The 21,285-nt window shown below is 38.2% G+C and overlaps 1 protein-coding gene across 8 annotated transcripts in view; it reads left to right on the top strand.

Annotated features, from left to right (window-relative positions):
- PCLO (piccolo presynaptic cytomatrix protein) overlaps nucleotides 1–21,285 on the top strand; it is a 323,800-nt gene that overhangs the window by 139,532 nt on the left and 162,983 nt on the right. For 7 of the 8 annotated variants that reach the window (XM_063155626.1, XM_063155627.1, XM_063155628.1 and 4 more), the window contains exons 4-6: nucleotides 3,822–5,042; nucleotides 12,009–17,079; nucleotides 17,455–19,463. In XM_063155626.1, the coding sequence (XP_063011696.1) occupies nucleotides 3,822–5,042; nucleotides 12,009–17,079; nucleotides 17,455–19,463 (8,301 nt within the window). The remainder of the gene's footprint in view (nucleotides 1–3,821; nucleotides 5,043–12,008; nucleotides 17,080–17,454; nucleotides 19,464–21,285) is intronic. The other variant, XM_063155629.1, reaches the window with a different exon arrangement.

Raw genomic sequence — 21,285 nt, 5'->3', positions numbered from 1 at the left:
GAATCAGACACCTGAAAGTCTGAGCTGAGCCTTTCAAGGGTTCCTTCACTCCTTTAGTTTGCAGGAGGGGCCATTCTGTAACAAGCAGGGCAGAGCTCTTGCTTGATGACTGAAAAACAGACATTGACAATGAATGTTAGACGTGTGCCCTTTTCATAATGGCATTTGTTTATTACAAAACCGTGTGAGGAGAGCATTGAGACAATGCTGTTTTGCTCTGCTCAGCAATATTGGGTTGTAAGGGTTGCTGAAACCAGGGAGAGCTGTGGATTCAGGGTATTAAAGCTCTTGTATCACTTTAGTGCCAATCATAATGTCTATGGCCAATTCAGGGACCAAAGGGTGTGAAGAATTCTGTAAGGAACTAAGAAGATTTATCTAGTGAAGACTGCTAAAAGAAGATGATGTCCATTTCCCAACTCCTAATAAATTTGGGTTGACAGGCTAACTGAAGAGGTAGCCTTAGGGAAAATCTTGCATTAAGGGCACGGGGTTAACTGAGGAAAAGACAAGTCTAAGACTGAGGCATATGACTTCATGGTACAAAATTTGATTTTACAGAGAACCATTCTGACAGAGAATCAGGAGCTAGAGGCCTGGTGCTATAAGATGATTTTTGTACATTCTTTTGTGACCAAATATCTGCATAGCAATGAAAAACCATTATATGAAACACATAGCTTTGGGAGTAGTATGTGCAGTGCTTATGCAGCAGCACTAAAAAACAAAGTGGTAAATAGATGCAGATGTAGAAGAAGTCCAAGAGGACAATGGCAAGCTTCATTAAATCACTGGATATCTGGACAATTCCAGGTTATTTCCCTGCTATCACATTCACCATTATGGCAGAGAGGCAAGTCTGGGAGTTCCATCTTTTGATAAAATTTAGTGCATTTTACCAATCTGCTAATCATCAAATTCCTTTTTTCATGTTAATTGTCATTATTTTCCTTTTTAAGAGTTCTACCATGTGCTCAGCACAAAGCATAGCCCTTGAGTTGCAGAAATTTACTCCAGGGAAAAGACAGTAAATAGAGACAGCAAGCAGTGGAAACAGTGACTGGGTAACTAAATACTAAATACTGTTACTAAAGTTGCAGAAGTTGTTATAGGCATCCAGAGAATGGAGTCTGTGAAGGATTTAAATGAGGGAAAGGGAAGTGATGATGAATCTGAGAAGGAGCAAGTGTATGAGCAGTGAGTAGCTGCAGCTGGGAGGTACGAGATGGAATCTGCACCAACAGCAGAGATAGGAGAGCCAAGTGTAGATGTACTCCAAATGTAGATTGAAAAGAAACAAACATAGAGGCCCTAGAAACTGGATATAAAGAAATAAAAAAAAAAAAAAATAGGTCGAACAAATGGCACTGCAAAAAGAACATGTGAATTTAAAGCATAAATTATCATGTTCATAGAGAATATCAGTATACCAGCAATTTTTTAAACTATGGATTATTTCATGGCAGAAACCACTTCATTATGTTTTTTATGTAATTGAAGATGGCTAAGGCTAGATTCTGAAAAGCTTAATACATTCAAGTACTGTCTTATTCTCATGCCCTGTGCTGACTGAGGCTATATTAGCACAAATAATAATGGCATTATTTCTGCTTACATTGGGAAAGGAGCGTTTTTCAGACTGAATGGATAAAGCAAAATCTACCCCCTTTCTGTGGGTTTAAAATCTTTTCAGCCCTCCAATAAATTGAAAAAAAAACCTATGATAATTATATGCCAACGTTTTTATATTGATCCTCACAAACTTTATGAGAAAACAATCAAAGCTAATATGAAATCAGATCTGTTTTTCAGTAGTCTTTTTATGCTACATCTTATCTAGCATTTTTTGTCCATTTCAGACTTCTAATAATAATTAAATGATTTTCTGTGGGGCAGATTTGTTTCTTGGAGCATTGCTTCTATTTTAAATTTATAAAATACAGTACACAACATATGAATGGCTTCCAATACAGTTTTATAGGAAAAGAGAGGAAACTGTGCTAAGAATTCCAGATAAACCCATAAAAAAATAAATATTTGCAAGAAAAAGGAGTTATATTTTGCACATTCATTTAAAAAAATAAATTGTATTTCTTAATTAGTGCTTCCTCAACAAAGGATGTGTGGTTGGAATGCTTTAACTCCCAAGGAGGAGAATAATGGATACTGAAGGATCATGTTTAAATGCTTTTTTCAACAGAAAATAATTTAAACCTTAATTATAATTAATAGTCTGATTTAGAGCCACATTCAGCTTGGATTTGCAGAGGATATAGTAAGTGTTAGGGGAGATTACTGCTTCAGCTGATAAACTGCATTTATTGGGACAATATTATTGGGTACTATTATTAAATGTTTTTGTGTCAATTACTAGGATGCTCACTAATTTGGTGATTTCTATAAAAGTAGAATAATAAATACACAAGATAACTTTTTGGTGACCTGAATGAAATGCATATATTCTTGCTTTGCTTGTGCCTTAACCAAAATTTAACCAATAGCCTCTCCTTAGTTGCATTTCCATAAAACTAGCCCATTTGAGCTGTTCTTACTTAAGATTTTTGTCATGTCATCTGTGTTTCTTGTAATTTATATATCACTTTTATAAAAATTGCTGATCAGCTATTTTTAAATGTAGATTTTATTGCACATTATACACCACTTGTCCACCAGTGAAGCTCATATTGCACTAGTGAAGTAAACCTTCATTAGCTATTCTAGTACCCAGAAGAGACAGTTTTTCTTTCCTTTCGGTGCCTTTCTGTGCTCAAAATTTTCTTTTGCTATTTTAAAGGAACTATGAACTAAATCCCACTGGAAACAGTGTGATTACTCCTCTCATGTAGTAGCTAGGCAACTGGCTAGGCACAGATAGAAGCACTTGTCCTTTTTCTGATTTTTGGGAAGAAAAGTATAAGGAGCCAGTGTGCAGCAGGGATTTAGCAGTAAAGTGAGCAGAGAGGTGATCTTCCTGTTGAGTTACAGCCATAATGAATTTATACAGATACCTGTACAAAGCCTCAAGAGAGGATTTCCTGAGAGAAACACAGCCATGAGTGCCAGTCGGTTCCCTTTTTCTCAGGCTAGCAAAATTATAGGGAGCTAACGATAGATTATAGAGGCTTTAGAAAGAAATATATGTTAGAAATATGTCAGCAAACTGCATATATAGGTCATCAATGCTTTGGAAAAATGTTGTTGTTGTTAGTTTTCACAGTGCCTTTTTTATATTTTTTCATCTTAGCTCTCTGGAACCTGATATGCTCCATTTCTGGAATGGTGCCATGGAGCTTCCTGCAAGAGCAGGAAAGAAAATAAAAAACTTACCAGGATGTGACGGTGTTCACAGGGGTCTCAGGTTGAGGGAAGAGACAAGGATGTGACTCCATGTTTCAGAAGGCTGATTATTTTATTATATATATTGCGTTAAAACTATACTAAAAGAATAGAAGAAAGGATTTCATCAGAAGGCTAGCTCAGAATAGAATAGCAAAGAATGATAACAAAGGTTTGTGGCTTGGCTGTCTGTCTGAGCCAGCTGACTGTGATTGGCCATTAATTACAAACAACACGAGACCAATCTCAGATGCACCTGCTGCATTCCACAGCAGCAGATAATCATTGTTTACATTTTGTTCCTGAGGCCTCTCAGCTTCTCAGGAGGAAAAATCCTACGGAAAGGATTTTCCACAAAAGATGTCTGCGACACCAGGATACATAGCATTCAGATGGAAAGAATTTCACTGTATCAGCTGAAAACACTGTATGATTTTATTGTTGCTTTTTCAAATAAGTAACTTCATATGTTTGTTGTGTCACAGGTACAGGAATGGCTGTGCTTAAACTGCCAGACCCAAAGGGCAATGTCAGGACAACTTGGAGATATGGGCAAGGTGCCACTTCTGAAAACAGGCCCTTCACAACCAACATCCAAACCAGCTGCTTCTCCTCAGAAACGTCCTGTGCCTGCTGTCTCCCATTCCCCTCAGAAGAGTTCCACACCTCCCACTCCAGCAGCAGCAAAGCCAAAAGAAGTACCAGGCACTCAGAAGGAAGCTCCGAAACTTCAGCAGGGGAGATTGGAAAAAACATTGTCAGCTGATAAAATCCAGCAAGGAATTCAAAAGGAAGATGGAAAACCTAAACCGGGAAAACTTGTCAAGACACCCTCAGCTGATAAAATCCAGCTTGCTTCTCAGAAGGAGGACCCAAGGATTCAGCAAACAAAATTGACAAAGACAGCCTCCTATGACAGAGTTTTGCAGGATGTTCAGAAGGAGGATGAAAAGCTCCAAGAAGCAAAGCTGGCAAAAACATCCTCAGCTGACAAAATTTTGCAGAGAGTTCAAAAGGAAGACATAAAACTCCAAGAGGCAAAATTGGCAAAGGTACCCTCAGCTGACAAAATTTTACAGGGAATTCAGAAAGAAGACCCAAAACTCCAACAGATGAAAATGGCAAAGGCACTGTCAGCTGACAAAATCCAACCTGCAGCTCAGAGGGAAGATACGAAACTTCAGGAGGTAAAATTGCCAAAGGCAGCTTCAGTTGATAAAATCCAACATGGAATTCAGAAAGATATAAAACTTCAACATGAAAAACTTAAGAAAACTTCATCGGTGGATAAAATCCAAGAGGAAGGTCAAAAAGAAGAAACAAAACTTCAGCGAGGGAAACTCTCTAAGACACCTTCAGCAGATAAAATTCCTGCAGCAACAACTGCAGACCAAAAGATACCCCTAAGCACATTGGAAGAAGATAAAGAAACTGTGCTCCCAGAAAAGAGCACACCACATCCAGAAGACAAAAAGGCAGAAATTACAACTGAGATTAAAGGCCATGTTTCTGAAGAGAAAGCAGAAGTTGAAGCGCCTTATAAGGGAATGCAGGCTAAGGAGCAAGAAGATGTTAAGAAGGAGGATTTGACAACTGGGATTTCACAAGAGGTTTTGAAAGCTGAAAAAGCCCAGGAAGCAGAAATTCCTGTTCAAACAGCACCTTTGCCAGGAGCTGACCACGTGGAAGCAGTGCGAGAAAAAATAGTAAGTATTTTTCTGCCTCCCACTTCCTTCTCTCCACCTTTGAATCCAGACCCTCTCCTTCCTGTTCTACTGTTATTCTTTTTACAAAATTATTCTAAATTATAAAATCAATGACTTCCATCTAGTGAAAGGTTCACTAGTTAGTCTTATGCTCTACATGCACATTTCAAGGTACTTGTCTGTTTTTAAGTCTCAAGCAGTTAAGCATTTGAAACTAAGGCAAAAAAAATTGTTCAATAATTTTTCCAATATTACAGATTTATTTACCTTGATCTCTTGACTCTTCAGACCTCAAAGATTAACTGTTGAAACTGGAGTGTTTTCACAGTTCTCAATCCCAAAAGGGAATAATCTGAGAGAGTAACGTGTACAGTGCTTTGCAATAACAAAATATAATATAAATTTTAGGAATACTTTGTGATGCCTGAACATGGTACATGGAAGTATGCAATCTTTACATTTTTTTACTATTTAACTGATTTATCTCATGGACAAGTACATTCAGGTAGGGTATTTGTGGGCTCTCAAGTCAGAGGAATGGGTGAGTTTGTGATAGCATGTACTAGAGGTCAAGTCACTTTATCAGCTGAAGAGAATAGCATGCACAATTTGTTGAGAAATGAAAAGTTGAGGGGTTTTGTATTAGCACTGCAAATTAGGTGCAGTGATTATTATGTTATGAAAGTAGTATGTTATGAGGGTATATTGTAAACTCAGGGTAACCCCGACAAAGGGAAGAAATGATACATCTGACTCCATTGATATCAGAAGGCAAATTAATTACTTTATTATACTATATTATTCTATACTATATTACAATACATCTAAACTGAAACTGCACAAGCACTCAACTCCACAAAATCTTGTGATTGTCCCCTGACAGTCCCAACACACACACATGGGGATGGAATTGGTCACCTCGGTTAAATAATTTCCAGAACACCTCCCACATGAGCACAACAAGAGGAGCAGCAAATGAGATAAGAATTGGTTTTTCTTTCTCTGAGGTTCCTCACTGTGATTCCCATAAAATATCCTTGGGAAGTTGTGCCTTTCTTTTCTCTGTGAAGAGAAATGTTGCCACAAGGGTAGGAGTAGGCTTAGGGAAAGTATTTAACCTTTGCAAGAATTATGTTTTCAAATAATCCTAGTCAAAAAGGTGAAGGATTTGGTTGATTTTGTTTTATGTATTTCCTGGTGGTAATTAAGATATCTGGACCAAAAAATATTCCAGTTCAGAAATTTTGCTTTGGAAAATACTATTTTCATGAACGAAGTCTCCTGCCTGAAATAAACCTCCTATTACACGTTATGTTTACTGCTCTTGATCATATCAAGAGTCATGGTGTATGATCATACTGAGGGAATCCCTGAATTATGCTTAGAGTAACATAGCCAGAAATCCTACCTTTTGGATCAAACAAAAAGGAGATCTGGGAAAATCCTATTTCAAATTGTTCAGCATTAAAAATAGAGAAGGTTTCTCACCTACATTGTGCTTAGTAAAATTAACTCTGATTTATTTTTAATTTTTCTTTATTGAGGTACTTCAGTGTTGTCTGTGCTGTTCATCAAACATTGCCAGGCACAGCTCTTCCCAAGAGAGGGTGTGATAAAAGTGGAAGAGGTGATGTCAATTTAGATATCACACATTGCTTCCATTTTACTAGGTAAAAGACAACATGTACACATTGAAGAATATAATTTATGTGTATTTCAGGGCAGAATCATATGGAGGATTTCAGCTAGGTATATTTTTAATTAGGGATGCAAGGGAAAAGCTTTTGTGCACTTGACAAACTACTGTCATTTTATATTCAATTCTGTGCAAATGGTAGTTACTAACTCTTCTAGCTTTCCAATACTGGATAAGCAATTTTTGCTATCCTGTTTTTCACTTTTTTTTTTAAAAAAAAAAGGCAGCAATAAGTCCCTGAAGCCATGAAAAGGCTAAAGTTCTGATTCAGTACAAAAAAAAATTAATCCATGGGAAATCACAGAATCATAGAATGGTTTGTATTGGAAAGGACCTTAAAGTTCATCTCATTGCAACCCCTCTGCCATCAGCAGGGACATCCTCCACTAGACCTGGTGGCTCAAAGCCCCATCCAGCCTGGCCTTGTGCACTTCCCTGGATGGGACATCCATCCACATCTTCTCTGGGATACCTGTGCCAGTGATTCAACAACTTCATAATAAAGAATTCCTTCTTAATATCTAATCTAAATTTCCCTCAGTAAGTGTGAAGCCATTTTGCCTTATCCTGTCCATGCTCTTGTAAATATTCTCACTCTATCCTTTTTGTAGGCTCTGTTCAGGTTCAGGACAAATCACAGATACCAATTGAATTTAGAGCTCTGGTATCCTTAAAAAAAAAGGGACTTCAATATTGAAACATTTTAAAATGTCCGAGTCTCAAAGTGTGATTTAAGGAATTATAAAACCTTTTTTTTTCCTTCAAAGCATTTTTTCAGTGATATTTTCAAATATCTACAAAATGTTTTTAAAGAATAAACTGACTGTTCATGTTTTACAGAAACTGACTTTCCCTGAGAAACTGTCTTGTAATATTGACTATTGACATAGCAATAGCAGTTTGCTGTTCTAACAAGGAGGTTTAACCCATGCAGTTTGTCAGTAGCTCATTCTTGTAACTCCCAAATTTATACAGAGGTAGTTCAGCATATCTGTATTAACCATTTCCATTTTGTCAATTGGCATACATTTGCAATGTGTTCAATATAAATATATATGTATCCTTATTACAACCCTCCTATGATTACTGAGGAATGATCACGTGCTTCAGTTGAGTAATTGGATAAATATTAATATTTTGTTGATTGGCATCATTATTCTAACACATGCCACAAAACACAGCCCAGAGAGATAGAAAAAAGGAAGGTAAAGTTGTCTGTAAGCAATTTTTCTGGATAAAAATAAAATGTTTCCTTTTGAAAATATGAAATTGAAATGCATATTACGGAGCTCAGTCAACCATTTTTATTTTCCACTTTGTGAAAGCATTTTTTTTTTATAATTTAGATACCTTCATTTCTTCTATAAACAAACTGGCATTTAAAAAATTGAGTTCCTTTGCAAAATGAAATTTCTGTCATCTGCAACAGAATATAATCTTGCTAGCTAGAAATGCTTTTTCTAAAAAGAAATTGTTGTTTTTTTTTTTCTTTTGGCCGTATTTTTCTATTAATAAACATCTGGTTTAGTTTGGTAACTGATGGAACTTTTTCATAGAATTATAGAATCATTAAGGTTGAAGAAGATCATGAAGATCTAAGATCATGAACCCAACCATTAGCTCAGCACTGCCACTCTCACCACTAAAATATGTCCACAAGTACCACATCCAGACGTTTTGTGAACCCCAGGACTTATATTTTCAAATAAGAATAGTAAAAATGAGGAAGAGTAAAAACAAATAATATTTATAAAGCTAAAACTTCTAATACAAAATAGTTGTATAATGAATTGACTCTGGCATCACAGAAATGCCACTGGAATAGCACAAATACAGCTGGAATTAGATAATTTTTAATGTTCGTTAAAGAGGCTGGATTTGCTGTTTTTAAAGTCTTCTTCAAACTGCAGCTTTTATAAGTCTCCTTCTTCCTCATTTCTCAAGAAATTTCTCTCATCAATATCTGTTTTAGAGCTTAATTTGTCCAGTATTAAAAACACACAGGAGGCAAACTCAGAGGAAATGCCATTGAAATAATCAGAAAAGCCCAGTACTGTGACATGTACCAAAGTACTTCCTAATTTACAAGGGAAAAAAAAAGTCTTTTTTATTTAAATGCATTTTTTTCAGTCTCAAAGAGTTGTAGAATATATATACACAATCTTTATCAACACTTTTTTGGCAATATTTTGTCATTAATCTAAAAATCTTATGTTTATGATGTGTTTGCAAGTTTAACGATGATTCTGTCTTTGTGGATGTGATGGTCAGTACCACAGAAAATAAGCTAGCTGTCCTTTAAGAATAGATGTAGCTAGTGACAATATCCTAAGTCTCAGATGACGCAAAATAGGGAAAAAAAATTCAGAGGCTTTTCTTGTAAGTATTGCTTATTGTAAGTTACATGCATATCGATCTCAAAACATGATATCATGGATAATTTTTGCATGTACCATGGTGCAGGCAATGATGCAAAAAAAAAAAAAAAAAGTTAGAAAATATGTTCATATTTTGATAACCTTTAAAAGAAAGTTGGATTTTTCTCATCCTTTTTATTTCTAGTGAGAAATGAAGTCAGAAATGAAGTCAGTCCTCAATGTAGATCTTTTTCTCCTCCTTGCTGTACCAACAGCAGACTTTCTCACATTCGGTTTCCTGGGATCCATAGCAGTCATTTAAGTCATTCACTGAGGTTCAACACCAGGGTGGGCAACAGCTGCCATCTCCTCTGGTTTGGTCACAGTAGGTATCAGATATTGGACTCAGCTGAAAGGACACACACAAAGGCTGAAGCTGTTCCATGAGCAGTTGCTCTCTACCTTTTCCTGTGCTTAACTGCTCAGTCAATGCCTTCTGTCTCTGCTTTGCACCAACAGTATCACATCATCTTGGAGAACCATGTTCTGAGAGTTTCACGTTCACTGGATGGATGCATTCTGTCCATCAGCTTCTGGGAAACCTTCTGAGCTTGAGCGATGTTTGCATTTTTAGTAGCTCATCTAAATTGATCATAATGATTTTTGTTGGGTGTGTCTTCATAACTGTAAACATACTGGTCATCAATGAAAAAATAACAGTCAAATGTCAAGTGAAGTTTTAGTGAGGAACATGCTATTTATAGAGGGAAAAACAATTTGATTTTAATGATATATGTATTTTTTAAACATAACAAAATAGATTTCCCTTAAGAACTTTCTTCTTTAATGAAGGGGACAAAAATGTAAATATAATATAAAAAATCTGATTTTTTAAATTTTGCTTCATTGCTGACTTTTTGTAAAGACCATACATAATTCTGTCCTTAAGGGCTACATAATATCCAAGACTAGATTCTTCAGAATATTGAGAGCTGTAGGCTTCAAATGGTGATGCCTTTCCAAAGCTGTTGTAAGTACTGCAGGTTTCTCCATGTTTAATATATAATCACAGCCTTATCATTCAAGAAGTCCTTAGAAATATTTGTTTTCACATTGGATTTTTATTTGCAATGGATTTTGCTGTGACAGCAGATATTTGAATTTGCAATATTGGCTATAATGTTGATAAGAACAAATGTAGTTTGTATTCAATGTAGTGTCTGATTTTGCAAACTCTTTAATAAATCACTCCTGTGAAGGATGTGTTATTAATAAAATATTAATTAGTATACACTGTAATAATAATATAAATACTTTAATACTAATATAAATACTAGTGTTTGAGTGTAGGATTATGTTCAAAGTGATATGGCTAAAAGCAAGAATGCATAACTTAAATGTAAATAAAAACTAAACCTGATTCATTATAAAAAGTAATATGACTGACTATAAAAAATAGTTGGGTTTTGATATTTTGACCCTAAATGTAACTTTAGAGTGAATAAACTTTGAAAGTACTTGTAGTTCATAGCAACTTGAGTGTAAATGTAATTTAAAATTATAATTAACACTCATGATAATTTTTCTAGTATATTTATTCCACAGTATTTTTAACTACTTTTCAAATAATTATGTTACCAATGAAGTCCATAAATTAAATCCTTAATAAAATGGTTTGCTATACTTCAGAAATCACTGACTTAGATTAGCAAAGTTGGTAAATATGACCTGTTATTGAGAGCCCTAACAAAAAAAAAGATCACATCATATTAATTAAATCATGAGGCTTTGGGATGCTTGTTCTCAAATTGCCAGTGGATTTGGGGACACTTCCTAAAATTGTCAGCCCAAAGCAGAGCTATGGTGACCTGTATTTTGGAGAGTGAACTGTTTTAGCTGAATAATGAGGTATTTTCACTAAGTACAGAGCATTCCACAGCTGTGAGAAGCAAGAGTGAAATTATTACAAAAATACTTTCTGTAGGATATTTTTAGTGTTTTTGTTATTTATAGAAGGAGATAGAGATGCTTGTCAGTCAGAATGAGGTAGAAGAATCTGGAATGACTGAGGGTGCTTCATTAGGGATGAGAAGGAGAACATTGGTTCTGATGCTCAGTCAGGACTGCCTGCCTTCTTGGCTTCCTTTAATCGATGGCTGACCATCGTGCTTTCCTCCCTGCAGTTACACTGCCCTACCAGCAGATTACTCTGCACTACCAGTTTACCAAGAAACTTCTTTTTCACGAGGTTCTCAAAAAATAGTTGTACGGTGCCCAGCTGTAGGGGACGTTCCAATATGTGGGGACATTCCAAATGTCATTAAACCATGCTTCACTGCTCTATGTATTCTGTTGCCTGTTGAAATGTGTAATACTTCAATCAACAAAATCAAATCATGAGTGCAAAACTTAACACATTTCTAGCCAATTATAAAATGTTGAATGGGCAAAGAAAGGAGCAGACTCCAGAAATTCTGCAGACATTTGTCAAGCTATATTACTTTGTATTGAAAACCGTGTAGACAGCTTTAAAACAGTTAATAAAATCTTCAAATAAATATACCCCTGGGCAAGCTGTCCCATGAATGTGTGATCAAATGGCAGGTTATCATTAATAAGTGTTCTTAAAACAATTAAATGTTATATTGAAAAATAGAAGTTCGTCTTGAAACCAGTAAAATTCGTTGCCAGTGTGGACAGCCATGGAAAGCTTAGAGTCAATGCAAAAAATCAAAATTTGAGGAACTTTTTTTGTTTTATTCTAATAGCTTTGAATAGCAAAATTAGTATTCAGTCTTCATCTGAGGTGTGAACTCATCCTTTAGAAAAAAAAAAATCACTTTTTAATTGCCAGGAGACATTAAGAATTTATATATAAATATATACACACGCGTTATGTATTTATTTTTTTAGGAAAAGGAGGATGACAAATCAGACACATCAAGCTCTCAGCAACAGAAAAGTCCACAAGGTCTGAGTGACACCGGGTATTCTTCTGATGGGATATCAAGTTCACTTGGTGAAATTCCAAGTCATATCCCCACTGATGAAAAGGATTTACACAAGGAAATTAGTAAAAAAGACACCATTCCACAAGAAAGCCCACCAAGCCCCTCAGATCTAGCTAAATTGGAAAGTACTGTACTCTCAATTTTAGAAGCTCAGGCAAGCACTCTTTCTGATGAAAAATCTGTGAAAAGCAAAGAGCTTTCTGAAACATATGGTGAACAGACAAAGGATCAACTAAAAACAAAGCCTTTGCCCGTCACTCCAGAATCTTACAGTTCAGATGAAGAAGACTTAAAAGCTATCAAAGAAGGTGAAGGAACCATTGTAGAAGAGGGCAAAGGAACGGCCTCCACCCAGGCACAGTACAAGGAAGAGCATGAAGGAGATGACATATCAGCAAGAAGGCAACAGCGCTATGACTCTGTGGAGGACAGCAGTGAGAGTGAAAACTCACCTGTCCCAAGCAGAAAAAGAAGAACTAGTGTCGGTTCTTCAAGCAGTGATGAGTACAAACGAGATGACAGCCAGGGATCAGGTGATGAGGAAGACTTCATTAGAAAACAGATTATAGAGATGAGTGCTGATGAAGATGCTTCAGGTTCTGAAGATGATGAATTCATTAGAAATCAACTCAAAGAGATCAGTGCAGCTGAAAGCCAAAAGAAAGAAGAAGTGAAAAGCAAAGCCAAAGGAACACCTGGAAAACACAGAAGAATGGCACGGAAAAGTAGTGCAGGCTATGATGAGGATGCAGGAAGAAGACATTCATGGCATGATGATGATGATGAGACTTTTGATGAAAGCCCAGAGCCAAAATACAGGGAAAGTAAAAGTCAAGACAGTGAAGAACTTGCAGTATCTGGAGGAGGAGGCCTTCGGCGTTTCAAAACAATTGAACTAAACAGTACAATAACAAACAAATATTCTGAAGTATCTGAACCACAAAAAGGTATTTTATATTTTGATGAAGAGCCTGAGCTAGAGATGGAGAGTCTTACAGATTCACCAGAAGATAGATCTAGAGGAGAAGGATCTTCTAGTTTACATGCTTCTAGTTTCACACCTGGTACATCTCCTACTTCAGTGTCATCACTTGATGAAGACAGTGACAGTAGTCCTAGTCACAAAAAGCTGGGAGGGGAGAGCAAACAACAGCGCAAAGCAAGGCATCGGACACACGGTCCTCTTCTTCCCACTATTGAAGATTCCTCAGAAGAAGAAGAACTAAGGGAAGAGGAAGAACTGCTAAAGGAACAAGAGAAACAACGCGAATTAGAACAGCAACAAAGAAAAAGTTCTAGCAAAAAATCTAAAAAGGACAAGGATGAGCTCAGAGCCCAGAGAAGAAGGGAACGTCCAAAGACTCCACCAAGTAATCTTTCTCCCATTGAAGATGCATCTCCAACAGAAGAATTACGACAGGCTGCAGAAATGGAAGAGCTGCACAGATCTTCTTGTTCTGAATATTCACCCAGCATTGAGTCAGAACCTGAAGGTTTTGAAATCAGCCCGGAAAAAATAATAGAAGTGCAAAAAGTTTACAAATTGCCTACTGCCGTCTCTCTATACTCACCAACAGATGAACAACCAACTGGACTCCCAAAAGAAGAGAGTGGTCAAAAGACATTGAAAAGTGCTGAAGAGGTATATGAGGAGATGATGCATAAGTCCAAATCATTTCAAATGTCAAATGAAAAAGATGAAGTATTTGAAAAAGAATCTTTATATGGTGGAATGCTAATAGAGGATTATATTTATGAGTCTTTAGTAGAGGATTCTTACAATGGAACTATTGATACTAGTCTTGTTATGAGACAAGATGAGAGCAGTGAATATATACAACCGAGAGGAAAAGAGAAAAAAGCAAGAGCTTCAGAACAGGTCTATGATGAACCACAGAAAGTTAGTGATCTAGAGAAAGACTACTATAGTGTTGAGACTTTACATACTATTGTGCCTCAAGAAGATATTGTTTCTAGTTCTTACATTATCCCAGAAAGTCATGAAATAATTGTATTAGACAGCACAGTAACTTCCACCATGGAGGAAAAGCATTTGTTAGATGCAGAAGCTGCTTATGAAGAGCTTATGAAAAGGCAGAAAATGCAGCTAACCCCAGGGTCTAGTCCAACACAACCAGCTTCAGATTTCATTCCCACATCTGATACAAAAGTGTCTGGAGGTGGAGAAATAGTAGATAGTACATCTTTAACATCAAGCACTACTTCAGCAATCTCAGATGTGTCACCTGTCAGTAGCACAACACTTTCTATCCCAGATGTTAAAATAACACAGCATTTCACAGCAGAGGAAATTGAAGATGAATACTTAACAGATTATGCCAGAGAAATTCAAGAAATAATTTCTCATGAAACATCAATATTGACCTACTCTGAGACATCAGAAGGTGCTGCATCAGTTTTACCTTCTGATACAGCTTCCTTAACATCATCTACATCTTCAGTTTCTACCACAGATAGTTCCTCACCCATAGATAGTGCAACCACAGGTTATGTAGGCCCATCAGATGGTTTAAGTAAACCAGCAGATTCTGAAGGTGTCAGGATAGTAACACAGGTTCCCTTAACATCTGCAAAAGAGTACTCTGAAGTAGGCATGCCTTATGAATCTATTGCCGGAGCCACTAAAAAACCATCTCTTGAATCAGATGCAGAAAGCGTGGAGCAAACTGCAGTATGTTTGCCTGAAACTGCACCTTTAGCGGTGGCAACTACAGTTACAAAATCCAAGGAATATGCAGCTGACATCATTACCTTTGATACATCCAAAGCAGAGAAGGAAGCAGCTAGAAAAATTAAAAGTACGGTAGAGGCTGGCAGTGTTAAAATTCATCATGAAGAGCCACGCAAAGAATTGGGTGTTGATATGAAAAAGATTGATTTGACTAGTGCTGCATCTGAGCAACCACCTATATGTATAGCACCAGTACCACTACCAGTTACAGAGCCTGCACCAGAAATATCTTCTATACTCACTCACAGTGTTGTAAGTAAGACCAGCATGGTCTCCGTGCCTTCCTCAGCTCCTGCTGTTTCAGCCAAAGCATTCTCTCTTTTTAGAAGCTCTTCTTTGGATTCTTCTGCTCATCCTTCTCCACCCCCACCTCCTCCTCCTCCACCACCTCCTCCACCACCATTACCACCACCACCTATTTTACCCAAGCCAGCCATTTATCCCAAAAAGAAGCCACAGATTAAGGCTCCAGCAGCAACAGCTCCCACAGTGGTACCTCCAGTCACAAGTGTTCCAACACTAGAGTCCACAGCTGTATTAAAGGATCATGTGGTACCTATCACAAAAACATACACCCCAACACCACCTCCTGTACCACCCAAACCATCCTCCATTCCAGCAGGGCTTGTTTTCAGTCACAGGACACCTGAAGTAACTAAACCTCCAATTGCTCCTAAACCAGCAATTCCTCCACTCCCAATAGCTGTTCATAAGCCAGCAGAAACACAGCCCAAACCAGTAAGCTTGGCATTGACTTCAAGTATGACTCTGAATTTGGTAACCACAGCTGAATACAAAATACCATCTCCCACTTCCCCTTTGTCTCCACACTCTAACAAATCTTCACCAAGGTTGGCAAAACCCTCACAGGAAACCTATGTTGTCATCACATTGCCATCTGAGCCTGGAACTCCCACTGAAGCTATAACTAGCCAGGCTGTTACCAGCTGGCCTCTAGAAGCACCTTCTAAAGAACAGATTCCCCAACCTATGCAACCAGTTTTTACTACATCCATGAAAACTATGGATATTCAAAGTATGGCAGGTCAGAGTATGTATATTTCAGGTGCACTGCAAGCTATTCCTGTGACAACACAATCAACTTTTGAAAAAATCCCTAGTTCAAAACCAGAAGTGGTAACAACAGACATAACCAAGACCACAGTGTCTGTGGTTAAGGGTCCAGTGCCTGGTTATGGTTTAGGTAGTGTTGCTATTACTATACCTCCAGAGCCACTACACATTGTAGACCAGCCCAGATACAGAGAGAATGGAAGGTTCCATCCTTTGGGCGATGTCATCGACCTTCGCACTTTAACTAAGATGGACATTGAAATGAGGGACAGCTGTATGGATCTCTCTGCTGTTTCCATGGACGTAAGAAGGCAAATGCCAGCAAGTGACACAGGTGGACGGCCAGTAAGTACTGTCCAGCCATCCATAATAAATCTTAGCACTGCGTGTGTTGCTGATGCTTCTCTGCCTGCAGTCACTGAGACGGTGACTGTAGTGACTTGCACTGCCACTGTGAGCTACACCACCAGCACAGACAGCCTTGTGGATCTGGGGCACGCCATGACAACGCCGCTGCAGCTAACAACATCAAAACATTTTGAGCCTGCATACAGAGTAACAGGCAGCCAGGCCTTCTCTGCAGGTAGAGATGAAGTGCCAATAAATTTATCACTAGGTACTTCAACACAGGCAGTGACATGGGCTACTACAAAGCCTGTTACTGTGCCACCTGTTGGGGTTACAAATGGTTGGACTGATCTCTCCACTTCTCAGGAGCCAGCAGAGAGTGGAGCAGTTGACCTTAGCACCACAAAATCCCACAGAACAGTAGTAACAATGGATGAAACCGCTTCAGGTATCATTACAACGGTAATAGAAGATGATGAAAAGCCTGTAGATCTGACTGCAGGGAGAAGAGCTGTCTGCTGTGATATGGTTTATAAATTGCCATTTGGTAGGAGCTGTACAGCTCAGCAGCCTTCTACTACACTTCCTGAAGATCGCTTTGGCTACAGAGATGACCATTATCAGTATGATCGTTCAGGGTCGTATGGTTACCGAGGAATTGGAGGTATGAAACCATCTATGTCTGACACAAATTTATCAGAAGCTGGACTATTTGCATACAGAAGCAAGAATAGCTTTGATTATCGAGTTGGGGCAACTGATACAGCAGTAGATCTTACTTCTGGAAGAGTAACTACAGGTCAGTATGACACAGCAGCAGATCTTTCTTTGAAATATAATTTTGATGTTCCTCACCTCATTTCAGGATAATTTTTTATTGTTTTTTTTTCCCTCCTTCTGTTATTTTGTTTTCTTTTGGACAGTGTGACAAATTATTCCGGATTACACGTGTTTTTCATTTCTTCATTTTACGTATGTGTTTGCACAGAGGTGCCTGCATGTGCCTGCATGTTCAGAAATGCTGTTTCCTTCACATCTAAAGTAGATCATTAAACTGAAGATTTGCATGCAGTTTCCCCTTCCCATTTATTTCATCAAGATGGGATGACTTTCAGAATCCGCAAAGCAGCATTCTTTTGTGGGACTGGACTGTAACTTTGCCCTGTAATTTCAGGTGAGGTTATGGATTACTCAAGCAAGACTACAGGTCCATATCCAGAGACTCGGCAGATTTCTGGCCTCGGGCTCAGTACACCACAGTATTCCCAAGCAAGAATGGTGTCCACTGTGGGTCCCCAGTTTGGCGTTGGAAGTGTTTTAAGATCATCCAATGGTGTTGTTTATTCTTCAGTAGCAACTCCAATCCCATCCACATTTGCCATCACCACACAACCTGGTTCTATTTTCAGTACAAGTGTCAGAGATCTACCTACTCTCCAAACAATTGACTCAGTGCCCTCTTTATCAACTTTGCAACAGACTCAACCACTCCCAAGATCATATAGTTTCTTGACAACTGTGGCAGCTGAAAAAGATAAAGCAATTACTGCCATTGGTGTGGAGACGGGGTTGCCACCTCATTCTATAGAAACTATTACCACTGAGCCAACCAGCTTGATACCTGCTTTAACTACAGCATCTGAAGTTTACACAGATGTAGTTGATGATGAGGTTGCCCTTCTCATTGCTCCTGAAGAAGGCAAACAGCAGCAGCTTGATTTGGAGCGGGAACTTCTTGAGCTTGAGAAAATTAAGCAGCAGCGCTTTGCAGAAGAGCTGGAATGGGAACGCCAGGAAATTCAAAGATTTAGGGAACAAGAAAAGTTTATGGTGCAAAAAAAGCTTGAGGAGTTGCAGTCCATGAAACATCATCTCTTATTTCAGCAGGAGGAGGAACGGCAAGCTCAGTATATGATGAGACAAGAGACATTAGCCCAGCAGCAGCTGCAGCTTGAACAATTCCAACAACTCCAACAACAGCTTCACCAGCAGTTAGAGGAGCAAAAACTTCGTCAAATTTATCAGTATGGTTATGACCCTTCAGGAACTGGGTCACCACAAACTACCACAGATCAAACACTTTTGGAAGGACAGTATGCAAGCACAGAAAATGGCCAATTTTGGCCTACTGATGACACAACCACTACAGCTTCAGGAGTGCTGGGTATTGAAATTCCACAAAGTCAAGCATGGTATACAGTTCAATCTGATGGCATTACCCAATACATACCCAGGTCTGGTATCCTAAGCTCAGTTTCAGAAATGTCTCTTAAGGATATTGATGTCAGAGAGGAGAAGCAATTGAAAAAGAGAAGTTCTATGCCAAAATTACGTGGTCCCTATGAGGAGTTTGAGGAGACCCTGGAAGAGCCCCGGTGTTTCAAAAAAATAGTGGACAGTGGAGTGCAAACTGATGATGAAGATGGAGCGGAAAGAGGTTACACCAACAGGAGACGGAGATCCAAGAAGAGTGTTGATACAAGTGTTCAGACCGATGATGAAGATCAAGATGAATGGGATCTTTCCAGCAGATCCAGAAGGAAGCCTCGTGTAGGGAAGTTCAGTGAGAGCACCACTGAGGCAGACAAAGCCAAACCATTCTCCAAGGTATCTAGTATTGCAGTTCAGACAGTGGCAGAGATTTCTGTGCAAACAGAACCTGTAGGAACAATAAGAACACCTTCCATCAGGGCCCGATGGGATGCTAAGGTTGAAATCATAAAGCATATTTCAGCTCCAGAAAAGACATACAAAGGAGAAAGTCTGGGATGTCAAACAGAGACAGCATCAGACACTCAGAGTCCCCAATATCTGTCAGCTTCATCTCCTCAGAAAGATAAAAAACGTCCAACACCATTAGAGATAGGTTACACCTCCCACCTTCGCCCAGACTCCACATTACAGGTAGTCCCTTCCCCTCCCAAATCTCCCAAAGTTCTCTATTCACCCATTTCACCCGTTTCACCAAGCAAAGTTATAGAGTCAGCATTTGTACCTTATGAAAAGCCCATGACTGATGACATCAGCCCTCAGAAGATGCTGCATGCTGACATGGCCAAGGTTCCTCCATCAAGCCCAAAGACAGCAAAGATGATGCAACGCTCTATGTCTGATCCTAAGCCCCTGAGTCCCACAGCAGAAGACAGTTCCAGAGCTCAGTTTCAGTACACTGAGGGTTTTATGGTAAGAAGTATTTGCTTGCTTTTTTTTTTTTAATAATATGCAATTCTGCAGCTATCAGTACAGCATGAGGACAGACACACTCATTTCCAATACATGTGTATGTAGTCTTTTTGCACACCTAGCTGAAAAGTCCAGAGGAATATCTGCTGTCTAAAGCAATGGTTAGTTCATTCACTGCTTTGCCATGAAACAGAGAAGCCCATATTACTAATAATCAGGAAGTAATACAAGAAGTTCATTTTCAGAATTTGGATGGCATTTTGTGCTTTATATGGCAATTCATTGTCAGTGTAGGGGTTACTGGCAATGCTTCAGAAAATTGAAAGCATTTCCTTTCTAATCATACAACATCCAGCTCTTGTGGCACAGCCTATAGTGCATTTACCTTGAAATTACTGCATGTGCCTTCTGAGAGGCAGATAACACCAGATTTATAATTGCCTTAGTTAGTTGTCCTTTTTGACCCTCATGAGGTTTCTTAGCCATGTGTGATTCTGTGGATAATCTTCTGTCCCAGTGTGTACATCTTTTATCTTTTCCAGACCAAGAGGTCTCATATCAAAAATCCATTTTTAATTTGTTTGCTTTGGATAAGGAAGATTATCAGGAAGTTATGCAAGTAATGAGGGCTGTTTCTTATAGGGGTCAGAGGAGGCTGACTTCAGTAGGATCAAAATTTTCATTTCTGCAGTATTTCTTTTCCTTGAGAAATAAGATTTCATATTTGGGAATCAGATTGATATTTATGAATAAGACAAATAAGTCTTGGCAAAAAAAAGTATCTTTATAATATAATATAATATAATATGTTCTTGGCTGTCCTTTTATCTGAGACCATTCCCTTCTGTCAGTTGATGCATCAGTGTATTTTCAGAACTCTGGAAGAGTTGCCATTCAGCAATATTTGTCTATCATGTTCAGTTATCTGTGAATACCAGTGGTTAGTACAGGCTGGATAGGATAAAGAGATTTTTTTCTCTCTGATAATTTGTGGTGGCTTTCAAATGCAATGTATCTGGTAATACCCTCCAAGGCTCTCACTGTAAGTAGTTCCTGCAGCTTCACATATTTGTGCAGTATTAAATGCTTCCCATGCTGTTACTGCTTGGAAAACATATTTGGAAGTTTGAAGGAAAAGCCGTAGTTATGGCATTGGTGCTCTGTATAAACATCATTCACTAATGAATGATAAGCACAGTGGGGGAAATTAGCATGAGCACTAAAGTTTCATGTAGAGGAGTTGGAACAGCATCTTGAAGAACATTGCTCATGGATTGTTAAGAAAGTGTTGGGTCCTACTTAATAATGAAGAGTAGGTATAATACTGTAAAATATTATAATTGTAAAAGTATAGTAAAACTATTTCTGAGAAGTTCACTTATTTTACAGATAGACATATATATTTGATATAAATTGTATCCTTCTATGATGGATGATGAATTCTATAGACAAATCATTGTTTAAAGGTCTTTGTAGTGGAGTTTGAACACATACATTATTCTTTAATGAGACATGAAAACAAAGAGCTTGTACACCATTGTTTCTTTTCGTACCAACATGTTCTCTACGCTTTTGCCTTGAGCCCAAACAGCAATGAGCTATAAGGTTTTCACTAGTGTGCAGCTATCAGGCAGCAAATAGTCCATGTCTCAAAGTACTTGCAGCCTAAATAAAGTAGTGGGGCATTTTTATGGAAGGTAGGGTGCAAGCAGACAAGCACAAGGAAATTAAAAAACCTTCCATGAATAAAAAGTGGACTGCATTAACTGGGCCATACAGTAGAGGGTGAGGAAGCTGCTCTGCAAATTTCCCATGACCATCA

The sequence above is a fragment of the Melospiza melodia genome, chromosome 4 (assembly GCF_035770615.1).
Source record: "Melospiza melodia melodia isolate bMelMel2 chromosome 4, bMelMel2.pri, whole genome shotgun sequence".
In the NCBI taxonomy this organism is placed as follows: domain Eukaryota; kingdom Metazoa; phylum Chordata; class Aves; order Passeriformes; family Passerellidae; genus Melospiza; species Melospiza melodia.
This window is presented reverse-complemented; position numbering and strand designations above follow the sequence as displayed.